Source organism: Vulpes lagopus, chromosome 3 (assembly GCF_018345385.1).
Source record: "Vulpes lagopus strain Blue_001 chromosome 3, ASM1834538v1, whole genome shotgun sequence".
Lineage (NCBI taxonomy): Eukaryota > Metazoa > Chordata > Mammalia > Carnivora > Canidae > Vulpes > Vulpes lagopus.
This window is the reverse complement of record NC_054826.1, coordinates 129,597,058-129,614,091: the sequence shown is the minus strand read 5'-3', so window position 1 is coordinate 129,614,091 and position 17,034 is coordinate 129,597,058. Positions and strand designations below refer to the sequence as shown.

The window sequence follows — 17,034 nt, the reverse complement described above, 5'->3', positions numbered from 1 at the left end:
TATATTCTATTTAATTTTCAGTAGAAAGATATTCCTTTTTTTTTTAAGATTTATTTATTTATTCATGAGAGAGAGAGAGAGAGGCAGAGACACAGGGAGAGGGAGAAGCAGGCTCCATGCCGGAGCCCGATGTGGGACTCCATTCCGGGTCTCCAGGATTCCGCCCTGGGCCAAAGGCAGGCGCCAAACCGCAGAGCACCCTCCCACCCCCCCATTTGCTCCCATTCTCCTTGTGGTCTGCTGCCTGCATAGAAGAATGCAACCCTGTGTGCTGCTGCCTCCTGGTGGCAACATTCCTAACTTAACAAAGACGGTGTTTGAGAAGCTTTCAGGTGACTCTTAAAAAAACAAGTAAGAAAGCTCCTAACATCGTGTCCACAGCTCACTTTCCCATGTGGAGATGACTGGTGCCTGCTCATTAGTCATACCCATTGAGCCTGTGTCCTGTCCCTGTCCACGCACATCCAACCTGCCAACCGTTCCTGGGATTTTTCCATCACCCATCTGTGCCTCTGACCTCTTGTCAATCCCTTAACACTGCAGGCTCTCTGACTGTATTTACCAAGTCTTCTTTGCAGCAACACATTGTTAGCACATAAGCTCTCTGAATCTGCTTCCTCAGCATGAGATGAGATGCTTGTGACTCACAATCGCTGGATTCTCTCAGAAGTGTATGATTTGACTACTTGTCTTCTCCCTCCCACTAGCATTTAAGGTCTTGTAGAAGCCTGGGTCCTGAAATATCACTCACTGTCCTCTGCACAGCAGCTTCCACTCAGAATTATCTACCAGTAAAGGAAAGAGGGAGCAGGAAACATAGGCTTCTATCCTCAGTTAGTCAAGGGGGTGCTCAGGGACCTTCTCTTCAAGGTACTGGTTCTGTTAGGATGTTATTACTCTAGCTCTTTCCAGTAGTGAAAGCAGGGAATATATTTATAGGTGCACATATTTCTATATCTACTGATTCATATATATTTTTACTTTTTATGAATAGTGATTAAACTCATTTAAATTTTTTGTGGGTTTTTTGTATATTTTTTTTATTGGAATTCGATTTGTCAACATATAGGATAACACCCAGTGCTCATCCTGTCAAGTGCCCTCTCCATGCCGGTCACCCAGTCACCCATCCCCCTGCCCGCCTCCCCTTCTACTACCCCTTGTTTCCCAGAGTTAGGAGTCTCTCTGCTTTGTCACCCTCTCTGATTTTTCGCACTCATTTTCATATATATTTTTGAAATCATGATTCCTTTCTAATACCTTTGAATCTGACACCACAGGGTTCATTCTAGCCTTTCCTTGTTTCCTATTTGTAACTGTTTCTTTGACTGTGAGAAGCATGGCTCTTCTTACCACCATATGTTTCCTTATGTGTTTAATTCTGGAATATACATAGAGCAGTTTCAGAATTGCTAGCTTATATACCTATAGACAGCAAACTTGGTAAGACTACCGTATTTGTCCATAGAGGCAAATGCTATTTTCCAAAGTTACTAAGGTTAGTTCTTCCCATCCCTAATTCCTTCAATGTGATTATGTTGTTGTATTTTCAGTACAGTTCATATATTTGTTACTCATTATATTTCAGTTTTGGCTTGATTTTATTTATTTTTGTGGACCATGTGAAGCATTTTCATGGTTCTAAAAGTCAGAATTAAGCAAATATGAGCATTCAGGTAAGTGTCAACCCCCTCCTTCCCTTGTACCTTCTCCCCAGTCTCCCATTCCTTTGACCCCATCCCCATTCAACTCCTACAGGTACCAATCTCATTATTTCCATGTTTATCCTTTCTGTATTACTCTGTGCATAAATGAGCAGGCACGCGTATTTTCTTATATCCTCTTTCTTCTTGCATGAAAGATAGCATGTTATAGATGTTCTTTTGTTCTCTTGACAATATTATTGCTGCTGTTTAAGTGATGTGCTTAGATGACATCACCAAGAGTATGAATATAAATATAGAAGAAAAGAGACCTAGAGGAAGACTTAGAGCTCCCCTACATTAAGCGATCAGGAATAAGAGGAGAAGTCAGTATGGAACACTGTGAACAAAACCTAGAAACACAGTGAAGAAGGTGTGTCAAGGAGGACAAAGTAACCAAGTGTGTCAATATTGCTCCTGCCTCAAGGAAGCAAGGAAGGTTGGAACTGAGACTTCGCCACTGCAATTAACAGCATGGGCATCACCAGTGACCTTGGTAACAGTAGTTCTGATATATTCATGGGAGCAGATGTTACACAGGAGTGAAATAAGAGGATTGTGGGAACTTCCCTGGAAGAGATTCTGGCTCTGACCACCACTGAGGGGAGTAGGTATTCAAGGCAGAGACGGAAGTACATAATCCACACTGGAAAACATCAGCATGGGCTAGACACACTCCCTCCTTCCAAAAAAACAGTAGGGGAAAGTGAACTTGAAAGGCAGACACTGACATTTACATTGCACAGTCATTTCAAGAAAAGAACTCCAGAGAACTCAGACGGATTATTGTGTTTTCAGTTTATTCAACAGAAAAGAGGTGAACTCACTAGGTTGGGGGCCTGCTCGTACCCATGAATGGTTTATGCATGTCTGGGTAAAAGCAGCTCCTATCAGGGACCTGCAAGAAAAGACAAGGGCTTTCCCCAGCTTCTGCCTTCGACAGACCTTAGGCTCCTGGACCCACAGCAGAGTTTTCTGGGTTTTTCTTTCTTTAGAGAGCACTTGTTGGGTCATTGAGTTGATAGAGAAATCGTTTCCTTTAATGGGAACACAGGGTTGTAAAAAAGCAGGAGGAATGTGTCCTGGGGCTAGATGACAAGGCCAGAGAATGGCCTCTTGCTTTTGGCTTCTCTCTAAAGATCAACGTAACCCAACAGGGGGTCAGTGTTCACCTTAGAAGTCAAATTCTCTCTTTTAAAAGTCTTGGTCTGCCTATCAGGAGTGACTTTCATCTTTCCAGAGGGGATAGTCATCATTTCAGGGGCTACTGCCCTCTTTACAAAGGTCTCATTCTTTACTGAGGTCAATAATTGCATGGAAATCATAGTCATTTTTCCAAGGGTCACAGTCTCTCCAACAGTCTGTCTTTCCTTCCAGAGCCACAGTGTGCTTTACAAAGGATGCAGTTTTGCTCGTAGGGACATAGTGGGTGTCTGCCAAGGGCCATGGCAAGGGCAGGGCAGTGCTCAGCCCTATTCCTGGGATTTGCCCCCCAGGGACTGAGTATGAAGAGTAAACACCGTATGGAGGCAGTAATTCCACTGTTAACCAGATTATTGGTTAGGGAAGCAGTGTAATATAAAGGATAAAAGTCAGCTTTGGACCTAGGCAGGCCAAGGTTTGAATTTCAGTGTCATCAGTTAGAAGTTTTATGGGATCCCTGGGTGGCGCCGCGGTTTGGCGCCTGCCTCTGGCCCAGGGCGCAATCCTGGAGACCCGGGATCGAATCCCACGTCGGGCTCCCGGTGCATGGAGCCTGCTTCTCCCTCTGCCTATGTCTCTGCCTCTCTCTCTCTCTGTGACTATCATAAAAAAAAAAAAAAAAAAAAAAAATTTTTTTTTAAAATATTAAAAAAAAAAGTAGTTTTATAATTGTGGGCACTACTTATATCTTTGAGTTGCAGCTTCCATGCTTATAAAATGGAGATAACAGTTCATATTCATTTCATAAGGTTTTATAGGAATTAGTAAGATAATGTGTGAAAAACTGTTAGTTCAGGACTTTGTGTGTCATAGGGTTCAGTAAATAGCTGTTACTAAGGATGCTAAAAGAGTTGCCCTGCAGAGTGGGGTTCTCAAACTCACGTGCTGACACTTTCCAGGGAGGTAATGTTTAGGTAATATAAATGGGTGAAGTGGACACAGTGGAGTAGCTCACTCTCCATTTCATTAGAACAATAGTTCAAGCCCAGTGATACACACCAATTAACATGAAGTCTCCTGGTCAGGAGACAGCAGAGCAGGGACTGTACTCCGAGTAGCCACTTAATGGTGGCCATGTAGTAGAATAGACCCCATGTTGGAAGATTCAACTTCTCAAGAAAAGACAAAAATCTAATTTTTTGTGAGTCGAGGATGTTTGAGTCAGTATATGAGCCAGGACTGAGAATGTGTTAGGAACCTAAGGAACATGAGGAGTATAATTCTGGATACCTGAGTCAATATTTTAAAAATAAAGCAACAATATGAAGAATAAACAAAATAGACCTGTAGCCAGATGCTTTTATGTGCCATCGGTGTTTTTCTGCTACAGAGGATCTCAGATCATGAGGAGGTCCCACATTTCATGGTTTGAGTCTCAATCGTGAAGGCTGGATGCCCATCTTCTCAGGAGACTGAGAGCTCACCTAGTCCACATGTCACTGAGAGACTAACCAGATGTCAATATAATAAATGACACAAGGAAATATAATGACTAGTGGTTGAATATGCATCACTTCCAGTATGAAGAAATCAGAAAAATCAGTTTTTTAAACAGACTGCTTGCATATCATGGGATAAGAGCACTAAATGGTATAGAATGGTTACACAAAGGATATTTCAGTAAAACCCTAGGCAAGCCTGATGGAATACCTCACCTAAAAGAGACTGTTTCCATTTGTTCATCCATCTTTGCTTCCTTTAAGTACTAAATGAATATTTTTTTTTAGCATATGCCAGGCCCTACTAGACACTCTAGATACAACGGTGAGCAAGACATAGTTTCTGCTCTCAAGCTTCCAGTGAACAGACTGATCATACACCCAAGAGCTAGTGTATGCGTCTCTTGTGGAGAAGTATGTCTCTCTCATCTCTCTTGGATAGGATAGGGGCAGTGGGGAAAACATGAGTTTTGTTGCTAACAGACTTGAGATCCAGCTTACTGTGCACCATCCACAGGGCCACTTGAGTCCCACTTGCATGCCCAGGGCCACGTTCCATTCCTTGGGCTGAGCACCTTGCATCAGGAGATGATCAAGCCTCTCGAGAGCAACAGTGGTTGGTCAGGCTGGGCAACAACTTGTACCACTGGTTACATTTCCCCTGGTATGGTTTCTAACACTAATGACCATGCTCTTACTGGGGTTTCCCCATTCCTAGCCTGAGTCACCTAATTCTTGTTAAATGAGTCTCTGCATTAATTTCCCTTCCTGTTCTGTAAAACATAGACACTACAGTTGTTCCCCACAGCCTGGGTCCTGACTCAGTCTTGCCAGGCACCTGGAGCCCTTGCTGCCTATTTTTAAGACCCCCTTGAAGTGAATGCCTGCCTCTCATAAGCTTACCCTCATGCTGCTTCCTGTCCCCCAAATTTCATATCGCTGAGATTTCCCACTAGGTTTGCACCCTTCCATCCCAACTCCTGCCAGCACTAGTTCTTACTGCTGTCCCCAGCACAGAGCTAAAGTTGCTTGCCAGTCTGAACCCTCATCTGCACCTGGGTCAGTTTTCTGGGATCCTACTCTGCTGCACTGGGTAAGGCTGGATCTCAGACCTAACCATTCCATGCCCTGGGATGATGAAGATAAAGAGAACACCACAATGTAACAATGGATGCCTAGGAGTGACCTCTACTTCGGTCAGCAATGACCATGCCAAGGATGGCAACTGTGATTCCATGTGTAAAGCAGATGAATAGTAAATGCTGAATGACGGTCATGTTCAAAGTCCTTTGCCAGATCACTCTGCTCTCAACCCTTGAGTTCTGTCAGAACCCACCCGGATACTTGAAAATACTCCTCCCTAGTGCTTAGCCTGTTCTCATGAGAAGACATTTACAAAGGTCTTTTATTTGGCTTCCTGAAGAAATGGCCTACAGCAGTGCACTCCCTGCCGCATTTCACAATACCCAACTAGATGGCAAGATCAGAGTTGAAATATTTTGGTTTTAACAAAGCATTTGGCCAAATCTTTCATGACACTCCTATGTAAATTGGACAAGTATGACCTGAGCAAAATCAATTGGTTGAATCTAGAGTCCAAAGACAGTTGACTATAGATTGGTAAAACTTGAAAGATCTTTACCATTTTACATCTTTAAAATGAATAGGATAGGGGCACCTGGCTGGCCCAATAGGTAGAATGTGAAACTCTTGGCCTCAGGGTTCTAAACTCAAGCCCCACATGTGATGTGCAAGTTATTTAAAATAAAAAAAATCTTTTAAAAAACCAAATGGGATAGATTTGGCAGTTTCCAATATTTGACATGAGACAATTTTTGGTTGTGCATGAGGATTTAAAAATTATTGTATATTAAAAAGTGTATATTATCCCTACATCCCTAACTTCATATTGCTTAAAAATTGAGGCAACTCAAAAAAGGATTATTTTAATAAATTAATATAGGTAGTACTATTTGGTTATTTTGCTGCTATGATGTGATGGTGAATCAGCAAGTAATGCCCATGTAGCTATTAATGACCTGGCCTCCTGCTGTTCTATGGGGCAGGAGACACCTTGGGAATCAGAGCAATGTCTGGTGCCACCTGAAACCATACAGAGCCTTCGTCAGCATTTGGTTCCAGGCACTACCCAAAAGTTGAGCCTCCTGTAACTGTGGTGACTGCAGACCAGCAGTGGACTAGTGGGTCAGGATGGTGGTCTTTAGAATAAGAACGATGAAGTTAGGGAAATGGATTTACTCCAGCATTAGACATTTGAACCAGTGAAATTAAATGCAGTATGAATGCCTGTAGTTTTAAGCAAAGTAAAATGAGTCCATTCCCAACTGTCACCACTAAGTTCATGCTCACACTACTCAAACTAGCGTCATCCCCAGGACTCACTGAACCACCCTACATGGGATACCTATTGCATTTCTCTCATTGAGAAGTCACTTTCTATTCTAAACCAACTTTTTTGCTCACTGTAACATACACATTCAACCCAAACTGGGATGGTCATTGCTACCTGGTATGGTGATTTTGATCAGATTTGCAAATGTCTTGGTGGCAATCATTAAACAATGTGATTATTCTCATTGGCAGAGATCTGAATCCAAACCAACTCTTTTTTTTTTTTTTTTAACAGTAAGAGAATTTTTCTAAAACTAAAATTTCCCTCTTTGCTGTCATTTTAACCACCTGGATACAAACATTTCCTTGGGTTCTCAACTTCACTGCTTTCCTCTCCATCGCTCAAGTGGAAGAAAAGAACTGCGTAAATTTAGTTCCTACCCACTTCATCCCTCCTCATTTTCTCTAAGCCTAAGAAGGCTAAGAAGTTTATCTAAGAAGCTTATCTCTGTGAAGAACTTAAGCATTTCTACCCACCCACTCTATTACCTTCCAAGAAGTTATTGTTAAGAATAGTGAAGGCTTTCTTCCCATCTTAACCCAAACCTAGTGACCACATGACTACAAATTCCAATGTTTTTACTTGGGGTCATTGTGACAACAGACCTTATGTTTGGCAAGGGTGAAACATGGAAGCTTTACTTAAAATATTGTCCGTATTCCTTCAAACTGCCCCGTTTCATGCAACTGTAGCTGAGCTAAACTTGCAAAGCACCAAAGTACATAACTGATTATATTTAGTTTCATAATCAGTAATTAACCAGGACTTCTGGCAGTAGCCAGTCCACCAACCCAAGTAACCCAATATTTAAATTCCAACTAGCTACTCTTAAGGGGCTAGGGAAGCACACACACAAATCCTGGGTCATGATATCCTGATGCCTCACATAGTGATATGTCTAACTTCCAAAGACAGGCCAACGAAGCCAACACTTTTTATTTCACCAACTGGTATTTCTGATTTTCTGATGCTGCACTTTAAAATCTTCGGAGTCCACAAAAACAGCATTCAGACCTCCTATGTCCAGAGAATGGGATCCAGAGGCCAGGAGAGATCAGGCCTCAAGCTGTTTTTCAGTGGGAATCATGGCAGACATTTTTCTCCAAGTCTGTGTCAGTTTTTAACTTAACTGAAATGCCTTTAAGCTCTCCATCATCCCAACTTTTTTCCATGGGATCTATGACAGGAAAACATTCATCTTTCACATATACAATTCCATGGGCCGGGGTTGGAGGTGTGTGTGGGGTGGGGGAGGCAGAGGGGAGCATAATATAGGCACCAGCCAAAAAATGCATTTTTTACTCCGTTTAATGGCAAAGAGATGTGCAAAACTATGATGAGTGTCCTGGCTCTTCCTGGAGATGAGCTGGGCGGGATTTTTGTGAATGAAGCACTGCCGTGAAAAAGGCAGACTAAGTTCTATAAAAAATAAAGTTGCTCCCATCTCCATGAGTAGTATATAAGCTGCTTCCAAGAATCCAGGGATGCCCCACATCCCGTACCTCATCTAGTCATGGCCACTTCCTCATGCACAGCTACATAGGAAGCATAAAACCCTTTTGTGAACTTTGTGGGGTTTTTTTTTTTTTTTTTTTTTTCTGGTGGGGGGAGAGCTTGGAAAGACATTAAGATGGACTTAATTCCCTCCCACCACCAATAACCATGTATCTACAGACACACACTCAGACATACCTACATATCCAATTTTAAGAACGCTGGTCTTCCCTATGACTACAGGATCCCAGAATCCAGCGTCCCTCAGGCAAAGAGACAATGCCTATTAACTGCCCAGATCTGGTGTAGAGCATACTGTAAGGCTCCTGTGTGGTCTCACAGGCTGAGAGGGCAGGGGCAAAGGGATACTCATGGGGGATTCGCTTTTTGTCTTAAATCCAATCTACTCGGCAACACTCTTAGGTCCAAGGGCTGGGAGAGGCTCTGTGGGCAGGATATGGTGGATGACCTGATGGTCCCAGCCTACTGTGGTAAGGAGGGAGTGATTGAGCGGGGACCACGTAGCGTCTCTCACAAAGTCTCTGTGGGCTCGGCTTCTAAACCTAAAAGAGAAAAAAGGAAAGTTTGGGCATGGTGAGAGACAAGAGGAAAATGCAAAGGTGGAGAAGAGAGAGAATCCAACACAACCAGGACACCTTTCTGGATGTGTTACATAAACTTCACCATATGTGTGGCAATGCGGTTATCCATAGAGAACCTCATCTATCACTCGATCCCGCGCCCTAATTCCATATAAAAGTGGTGGCTAAAGAAGGGTAGTAACATGGGCCAGGATCAGAAAGTAAATCCTGGCAAAGAAGAAAGTATAATTCCAGTACTCTGCTGCCTTTCACCCCACAGCAGGCCCATTTCATGTACGTGCCTTGTATGTGAAGAGTGCAGACTGCCCCTTTCTGGGGGACAGCTGGAACACCAGGCTGGGAAATCCCACCTGCCACCACACCCCTCCTTGACCAGGGATGGAGCTGGCTGTGAGTCAGCCCCAGGAAGAGGGAGACAGTCGTGTCAGCCGGTTGCCATTACCTAGTCCCCTTGAGTGAGACAGCGTACTCAGTGCACTTTAATGAAAACAGAAAGGACCCAGCCAACCACAGCTCTTCTCCCCGATTCCTGATGACTTACACCTCAGAAAGGCCAGAGTCCAGCACAGCGAGTGAGCAGTCCTCACTGACAGCAGCCAGGAAGGGAACACTAGGAGAGCAAGGGGAGGGTTATGACAGGTAAAGCCATGGTTCCAAGATGAATCCTGCCCAGTCTAGTTCCCAGCCCCCACCCTAAAGGGACCCAGAGGAGGTGGCTTGATCCTCACTTTGGGTTAAGGTCTGGCTACCACTCAACTCCACGTTACAAGTTCCCGGGAAAGATGAGGGAAATGGAACAAGCCAGGTTTACAATTATCCTGGCAACTAACTATCCCATCTGGTCCCTCCCTGCAGCTTTAGCAATAATCCAAAAACACAGTTTTCCCACCCAACAGTCTCAGAAGCCCACAATACTCATCATCTTGGGTGTTTAGCAGGAACAAGACCAGCTTTCAGCCATGTGCAGACAGACACTACATCACCCAAAAAAAGACTACAGTCTTAAGAGATCTTTAGCATTCTGAAACCTCAGCTAGGGCACTGTCTGCTTTAAGGAATGACCTAATTGGCTAATGCTCTGCAAACATAAGCATGCCCCTGCACTGTCCCATTCATACCCAGCAAGCCCCTGGGGACAAAGGACAGTACCTGTGTGGGGAGAACACCAGCCCAGTGACACACTGGGAGTGCACGGCTGAGCTGAGGGCACAACTTGCACTCTTGGTGTCCACCAGGGAGACGGTCCCATTCTCATCACCTAGAGAAAGCAGGGAGCCCATCACAGTGGGTAAGAGCATGGGCCCTGGAGTCAGCCAGACCTGGATTTGAATGTTAGTCCCTCAGCCTTACACAAGCTAACCACTCTGTGCATCAGTTTCTTCTTTTGCAAAGTGGGGATAATTAGTCACTGGTGGTTGTGAAAATTAATGAACGAGGTAGTTATTATTTTAACCACAAACTATGTCATCACAGGTACAGCCTCATCGCTGTGAGAGCATGAGAGCTACCCCAACTCTACAACAGAATTCTCTACATAGCAATCCACTTGTTCTGTTGTGATCCACTGACTTCTGGCTGCACCCAAAACATAGGAGCTGAAGCACATACTCAGGAATCCAATCTACCAGGAAAAAAGTCATCATATTTTGCAAAGTCAAACTAAAATCACTTTTGGATCATTCCACCTTCCCACCTCACCACTGGCAGAATTTACATAATGCTCAGGTGTGCTGGTGAGACTGAGCGGCCAGAGCTTTGTGCTTTACAGGGTCAGCGTGCTCTCATCCTCCCCCTTACCAGAGTCAAAACGCTGTGTGACAGGCCACCTTACCAAAAACAAAGACTTCATTCTGCTGAGGATGCCAAGCCAGGGAGGTAGGAAGGTAGCCAGAGGCAGTGCAGCCTGCAAAGAGAGAAGAGGGATCTGAAACAAGACTTAGAGCCCAGCTCTGGGAAGGAGCTTCTCAAACAAAATTCACTCCAAATCCCAGAAGCACCTTAATTTGCCTTCTCAAACCCTGCTAAAGCAGTTGTGTCCTTGCCCTCGATCCTCATACCTTCATTTATCCTTCAGCCTCTCCCCTGTCCTTTCTGGACACTAGTCACAGGCAGGTTTCAGGTATAAAACATGAAGGCAACAATTCTGGCCCCTTTATCTACCCATCCCAGAAACGTAAAGTATATCAGCCACCCACAAACCAACCCATCATCTTGGTACCCACTGCACACAATGGAATCAACAGAGCTTCAATGGGAAAGAGAGTAAGTGATTATGTCTCTTATGCCACAATGACTGAGCATTTTGGTGACCTTGCCTTTGTCTCTGGCCCAGGAAGCCTCTTCCAGGTGGGTTCCTACTACCACCCTCCCACCACCGGCTCTCAGACTCACCCATCTGTGATGCTGGCTTGGGACAGCGGGTATCCCAGAGTAAAATTCTGTTGTCCTAGAAGAAGGAACAGGAAAAGAGCTTCACAATCCAAAAAGCAGCTGCAGGCCTCCACACTAGACTTGTGGCCAGAGGGTTCGAGTGTGGTTAGAAGTGAGGAGGGAAGGAAAGGCTGTATCTCACCTCACTGCATGAAAGGAACACGGAATCCTTGTGGGGAGAGGCTGCGACACAGGTGACCTGCCCAGAGTGAGCTGTGAAGGAGAGAGAGGCAAGCATGACAGAAAAGCTGCAGGCATCACTACCAAGCAGCCCAGATACCACCAAGGGACCCCTTATCTCATGATGCAATCTAACACATTTTGTGAGAGATTTTGGGTCAGACAAAACCTAAGAGAAAATGTTGATGGAGTTCTAAAGCTAAAAAGGAAAAAATAAATAAATAAATAAAAATAAAGCTAAAAAGGCATGGGGAAGCCAATGAATTAGTAAAGACAAGGGAAGAAAGATCAGGGGCTGGGCAAGAAGAGTGAAGGAATTTACATCCCAGAATAGCAATTTTCAGATTTTAGTACACACACCTCCAGACAACATACAGAAACTTTCAAGGGAGGTCCGGACACTGACACATTTAGGGAAATAAACTTTCCCAAAGTTCTGTTTCCTAAAACTGAACTGAGAAGCTTCCAGTCTCCCAGTGCCCCTTTCCTTCCTCCTCTTTTACATTGCCCTCCTCCCAGTTTTAGAAGAGACACGCACTTCTCAGCCACCCCACATCTCACCATGGTACAATGCCCAGGTGTCTGAAACCCTAAGGTATTAAACAAAAGGGGCTTTTCCCTGAGAGCCAAAGAGCATCTTGGCAAAATTCAGTGCAGGAGCTGGCCCTGTTTCAGCTACCACAAACCACAACACACCAAGAGCAACTAGAGTATTCTGGGACTCTATTTCTGCCTAACTATGAAAATTTTGAGAACTATGACAGATGATGTCCTGAGGACACATCTAACAAATTTAACTGAACTTAAAAATGAAGTCAGACCTTTTCTGATAGAAAGTTGAGTCTAGGGGCTCCTGGGTGGCTCAGTGGTTGAGTGTCGGCCTTTGGTTCAGGGTGTGATCCTGGGGACCCAGGATTGAGTCCCACATTGGGCTCCCTGCATGGAGCCTGCTTCTCCCTCTGCCTATGTCTCTGCCTCTCTGTGTCTCTCATGAATAAAGAAATAAAATCTTAAAAAAAAAAAAAATCACTGTAAAAATCAAAACCAAACTGACGCTATGGTTGCACGCCGGCACCATCAGTATCATTTGGGAGCTTCTTAGGAAATAGTCTCAGGGCCACTCCAGAGTTGCAGTTATGCAAGAGCCTCGGGTAATCCTTTGGTACATTAAAGTTTGAGATGTGGGAATTCCTGGATGGCTCAGCGGTTTGGTGCCTGCCTTCGGCCCAGGACGTGATCCCAGAGTCCCGGGATCGAGTCCCACATCAGGCTCCCTGCATGGAACCTGCTTCTCCCTCTGGCCTGTGTCTCTGCTTCTCTGCCTCTCTCTCATGAATAAACAAAATCTTAAAAAAAGGAAAAGAAAAAAAGAAGGTTGAGTCTAATTTGGCCAGCTGGCCTAACAAAACAGGTTGGTTTTTAGCCAGTTAGGTTATTTGGTAAACATTTGGCAGAAGTTACAGGGACTTAAACTGCAAATCCAAAATCTTGACCAACACGTGCTTGAAACCAGCGCACAATAAATGATATGGCCAGAAAGTACGTCCTTTGCAACTATTTAAATTTAAATTAGATGCCAATTTAAAAACGTGAGGGTAGTTTTTCAAAAAATTTTCAGGAGGGCTACATGCTAAAAACTTTAAAGATCACTGCTCTATGATGCATACAGGCTGTGGAAACCACCTACTCTGAAGGCATTTACCAGGCTACTGGAGATAGTCTGAATATGGCTCTGCCCAAGACAGGAGGATGTAATCCAACCACCTTTCATAGTTCTTTCCTAGCCCTTGAATCCATAAAAAGCCAACACAATGAAAAGGAATTGACCGCTCACTTGAAAGCAAAGTTCAGAGACAAGCACCATGGAAAAATACAAAAGATAAAGAGTTCCTCTGCCCTCAAGGGATTTGCAATTCAGTGGGGGGAGTAAGACAGAAATACAAAGAACTGATGAAATACGATGAATGGAAAAAGTGCTGAAGGAGTTAGTGCAGACCAGGAAAATCCCTCATAGACCTAAAAAACAAAAGGCATCAGTGTTTTATTTTTTTTTATTTATTTTTTTTAAAGATTTTATTTATCCATAGAGACAGAGAGACAGAGAGAGAGAGAATGAGAGAGAGAGGCAGAGACACAGGCAGAGGGAGAAGCAGGCACCACACAGAGAACCTGACATGGGACTCGATCCCGGGTCTCCAGGACCACGCCCCTGCAGGCGGTGCTAAACCCCTGCGCCACCGGGGCTGCCCGGCATCAGTGTTTTAACATTGACTATTTATAAATCTTGGACTCCCACTAGAGTCTAAGATTTATAAATAGTGAAGGTCCAGGATATGTAGGAGTTTCTAGTTTTTTGCTTTGGCACATATATGAATCATACACTTTGCAATTAGAATTGGCAGGGAATGGCACTTAGCTATTGAGTGAACCAGGTAACTACCTGTCATCTATATCTCTTAACCACACACACATTAATGCTCTAGGCATCATCTCCATAGAGAATGGCTCTCAGAATAAAGTCAGCTGCTACTGCTATTGATGAAAGTAAAAAAAAAAAAAAAAAGTAACATTAATAGAAAGTGATGGTTATCATTAGGAAAACAAATTTTATGGAAGTGAATATTCAAAAGTGCAAGATTCACAAGTTTCAGAGTGTATACGTGGAAAATGTCAAGGCTCTACTATGGCTGGGTTTGATTAGACCAGTTTTTATTTACAGGGCAAGAGACAGAAGGGCTCCACTGCCATAACAAGAAAATGAGATATTAATCCACAAGCCACGCAAATCATGAAAGGTGAAGGACTGCAGACGGAGAGATGAGGTGAGTGCCACTATCAGTGCGAAGTAAAACTTGGAAGCAAAAGGGAGCATCAGAAATGGAAAGGGAGATCACTGACCAGGTGGAAAAAAATGCCAAAGGACTTGGGAACCCACTGATGGTGAGGAAGCAGGAGGGGTGGAAAAGTTTGCCTTCGAGCTGAAGTCTCATGTGGCCAAAAGATGGGGAGGCCAGTACTAGAAACAGGAAAATTATTAAGAAAAAGCATGGAACAGATACTGGGGCCTGATATACTTTTTTGAAAAAAACTATAAAGCAGAAAGGGCAAGGAACTGCTGCCCCTAACACCCAAAGTTCAAAGAGCCCAAGGGGAGAATACAAACAAAACAGCTAAGGCCAGGATTAAAAAGAATGTGCACTTACCCCGGTATGAACTCAGTACCATCTGCTGGGCAAGGTCCCAAACCTTGATGCTAACAAGCAAAAGGAAACAGATCCTTAATTTTGACCTACAGTATCTACAAAAACACACGTGTTCAAACAAGAGCTTCCTTTAACTGACATTTCCTATGTCACTGCCTACTGGGCTTCTGGAAAGGCCCATTCACAATGAATTTCAGTATCTCTAAGGAAATGTTACAGACGTGTCATAATAAATCACTGTGTTCTTACAGTAAGCCCAAAACATTACTTGGTGAGGCTAATAGGATAGTAAAGACACCCAAAGGACGTCTCATTGCAGGAGCAATGAGCACAAGGACCCACCAGAAGTCTTTGCTACCGCTGACAGCCTGCATGCCAGAGCTCAGGACACTGACTGTAGACACGATGTCATCATGCTCATACTTGCAGAACTTGCTGACAATGAGTGTCTCGTTCTCGTCCAGCTCCCACAATTCAACAGCACCTGTTGGGAGTGGGGAGAAGGTTGAGGGAAATGAGTGTGGATATCACCAAGACAGTAATTCACTTTCAGGATTCAAGTGAGTCCACTGTCACTAAACTAACAAAGTAAGCTATCGCTATAAAAGCAAACTCCGGGGATCCCTGGGTGGCTCACCAGTTTAGCGCCTGCCTTCAGCCCAGGGTGTGATCCTGGAGATCCGGGATCGAGTCCCGCATCAGTCTCCCTGCATGGAGCCTGATTCTCCCTCTGCCTGCGTCTCTGCCTCTCTCTCTCTCTTTCTCTCTGTGTCTCATGAATAAATAAATAAAATCTTAAAAAAAAAAAAAAAAGCAAAATCCACTGTCACAAGAGGATTCAGCTAATTACCAAGCCAACTGGTTTTATTCTGGCATTACTGTTTTCTTAATAATAGTTCAATTTGGTGAGGAAAGCTTCCAGAAAGACAAGGAAAGATGGAATGGCTGGTAAAATCTGTTATCTGGCTTCCAGTGAGAAAACTCTAGAGAGTAAGTGCGAGGAGACATGGATAAAGTGTCAGCAATCTGTGTAGCACACAGTCCAGTGTGGTCAAATCTTCCCAATTACTTGGACATTAGTATTCGTTAAACAATTTGAATAAACACCTTATAACTCCTTTAAAAATATTGTGAATAACTGAACGTCTTGCACTGTGACAGAGTAAGTACAGAGAACCCCCCAAGTTATCTTGGATATGTGGTGCTCAAGCTCAATTGTCCAAGGCTCCATCTGTAATGTCCCACTTTTATCCTTCCATGCAACGCCTGCCAATCTTCAAATTCTGATTTTTTTCATTCCAAAGACTCTATTGCTGAACTTGACTTTCAAAGCAAACAAAGCAGAATAAAGACATTTAAAGAGAAGAAAATGGGAAGAAATGGAAAGAGCACAGACTGCTTACGCATGCATCATCTTTAAGACCAAGATTATCCTTGGTCTGGGTTGAGAGGCGATGCCGGGAAGTTTACCGGGAAGAAAAATGGTTCTGATCCACTTCTTAATTTTGTTAGAAATTCCCACCAGGCAATTCAAAATCTCGGAAAAGCATTTTTCTGCTACACAAGACGTCTCCTTCGGGGCAGCACCCTGAAGGTCCCCGAAGCACGAGGTGGGACGGCAAAGGCTGCGCCGGTGCAGCCGCGTCCCGTCCGTCACCGCACCCGCGGGGCTGGGGAGAGTCACTCACCCGAGTCGGAGGCCACCAGGATACCTCTGTCCCCAACCCACGCGAGGTCGGCCACTCCGGCCTCCGTCTGCACTCCGGCGGAGCAGAAGCCTTCGTTGGGGGCGGCGCAGGGGTCCTTGAAGAGCCAGAGGGAGCCGGCCCAGCAGCGGCCGCTGAGGCTGGAGGCGCCGAGCAGGAGCGCCCCGTCTAGGGAAGCACGAGCCGTCAGCGCGGGAGGCAGCCCCGCTCGTCTCCACGGCGACCGCAGGCTGCGGCGGCCGGGGGGGGGGGGGGGGGGGACGGAAGGGGGGAACGGGCGGGGGCCGGGCTCGCGGACGGCGGGGCGGAGCGGGCGCACGGGGAGGGCCGGGCCCGGGGGGCGGCTCACCCGACCGGTAGCGCGCAGCCTCCAACTGCCGTTCCATGCAGGCGGGCGCGTTAGGGGGAAGGCTCCACTCGCGGGCCGCGGGGGGCACCAGGGGGGGCGGCGTTTCCTTCCGCATCGCCACCGCTCCGACTACAACCGAGACCCCAAACCGCACGCCCGCCTAAGCTCGGCGCCGGCAGCCCCCACGTGGTGCCCCTGCGGGCCTCCGCCCCTCTCCGCAGGCTCGGGCCGCTCTACATCTCGCGAGAAGTGCTTCTACGCTCGCCCTCCGCCGTCGGCAGCGCCCTCTGGCCAAAGGTTCATCGGGCTCCA

At 45.2% G+C, this 17,034-nt stretch overlaps 1 protein-coding gene across 1 annotated transcript; it reads right to left on the bottom strand.

Moving 5' to 3' along the window:
- Positions 1-7,676: 7,676 nt before the first annotated feature.
- WDR77 (WD repeat domain 77) lies at positions 7,677-16,984 on the bottom strand. Its single transcript, XM_041748813.1, has 10 exons — positions 16,723-16,984; positions 16,356-16,541; positions 15,010-15,151; positions 14,668-14,717; positions 11,427-11,497; positions 11,246-11,300; positions 10,686-10,757; positions 10,004-10,112; positions 9,396-9,464; positions 7,677-8,815 (listed from the first exon to the last, which is right to left on the bottom strand). The coding sequence occupies exons 1-10, from the start codon at positions 16,835-16,837 to the stop codon at positions 8,656-8,658; spliced, it is 1,029 nt and encodes a 342-aa protein (XP_041604747.1). The 5' UTR covers positions 16,838-16,984; the 3' UTR covers positions 7,677-8,655.
- Between the last annotated feature and the right edge of the window lie 50 nt (positions 16,985-17,034).

Excerpts from the sequence above, each read along its gene's own strand:
- WDR77 (XM_041748813.1), bottom strand. The coding sequence starts at position 16,837 with ATGCGGAAGGAAACGCCGCCCCCCCTGGTGCCCCCCGCGGCCCGCGAG. Across the intron at positions 14,718-15,009 it reads AGCGGTAGCAAAGACTTCTG|CATCAAGGTTTGGGACCTTG; the intron begins GTGGGTCCTTGT and ends TTTGCTTGTTAG. Across the intron at positions 10,758-11,245 it reads CAAGCCAGCATCACAGATGG|GCTGCACTGCCTCTGGCTAC; the intron begins GTGAGTCTGAGA and ends CTCTCTTTGCAG.